The sequence below is a fragment of the Eurypyga helias genome, unplaced genomic scaffold (genome assembly GCF_000690775.1).
Source record: "Eurypyga helias isolate BGI_N326 unplaced genomic scaffold, ASM69077v1 scaffold29664, whole genome shotgun sequence".
Lineage (NCBI taxonomy): Eukaryota > Metazoa > Chordata > Aves > Eurypygiformes > Eurypygidae > Eurypyga > Eurypyga helias.
The window spans coordinates 1,474-2,011 of NW_010246300.1; the positions used below are offsets into that span (position 1 = coordinate 1,474).

Below are 538 nucleotides of genomic sequence, written 5' to 3' on the forward strand. Positions count from 1 at the left end.
ATGGGGCTCCAGCTGCTGGGCTATGCCGTGGCCTTCCTGGGCTACATCGGCACGCTGACAGCCATGCTGCTGCCCAGCTGGAAAACCAGCTCCTACATCGGCTCCAGCATCGTGACGGCCGTGAGCTTCACCAAGGGGCTGTGGATGGAGTGTGCCACGTACAGCACAGGCATCACCCAGTGCGACATTTACAGCTCCCTGCTCAACCTGCCGGCCGACGTCCAGGCGGCCCAGGCCCTGATGGTGAGCTCCTGTGCCGTCTCCTCCCTCGCCTGCCTCCTCGCCGTCGTGGGCATGCGGTGCACCGTCTTCAGCCAGGGCTCGCCCGGCAAGGACCGGGTGGCGGTGGCAGGCGGCGCCGGCTTCATCCTCGGGGGGCTGCTCTGCTTCATCCCGCTCGTGTGGAACATCCATGTGGTGCTGCGGGATTTCCGCAACCCCGTCCTCCCCGACAGCATAAAGTTCGAGCTTGGGGAGGCACTTTACCTGGGCATTATCTCCTCCATCCTCTCCCTTGTCGGCGGCTTCATCCTCTGCC

At 64.9% G+C, this 538-nt stretch overlaps 1 protein-coding gene across 1 annotated transcript in view; it reads left to right on the top strand.

The window, feature by feature from the left end:
- Positions 1–538, top strand: part of CLDN2 (claudin 2) — an 11,638-nt gene continuing 11,100 nt past the window's right edge. The window contains exon 1 of the mRNA XM_010150353.1: positions 1–535. Coding sequence (XP_010148655.1) covers positions 1–535 — 535 coding nt within the window. The remainder of the gene's footprint in view (positions 536–538) is intronic.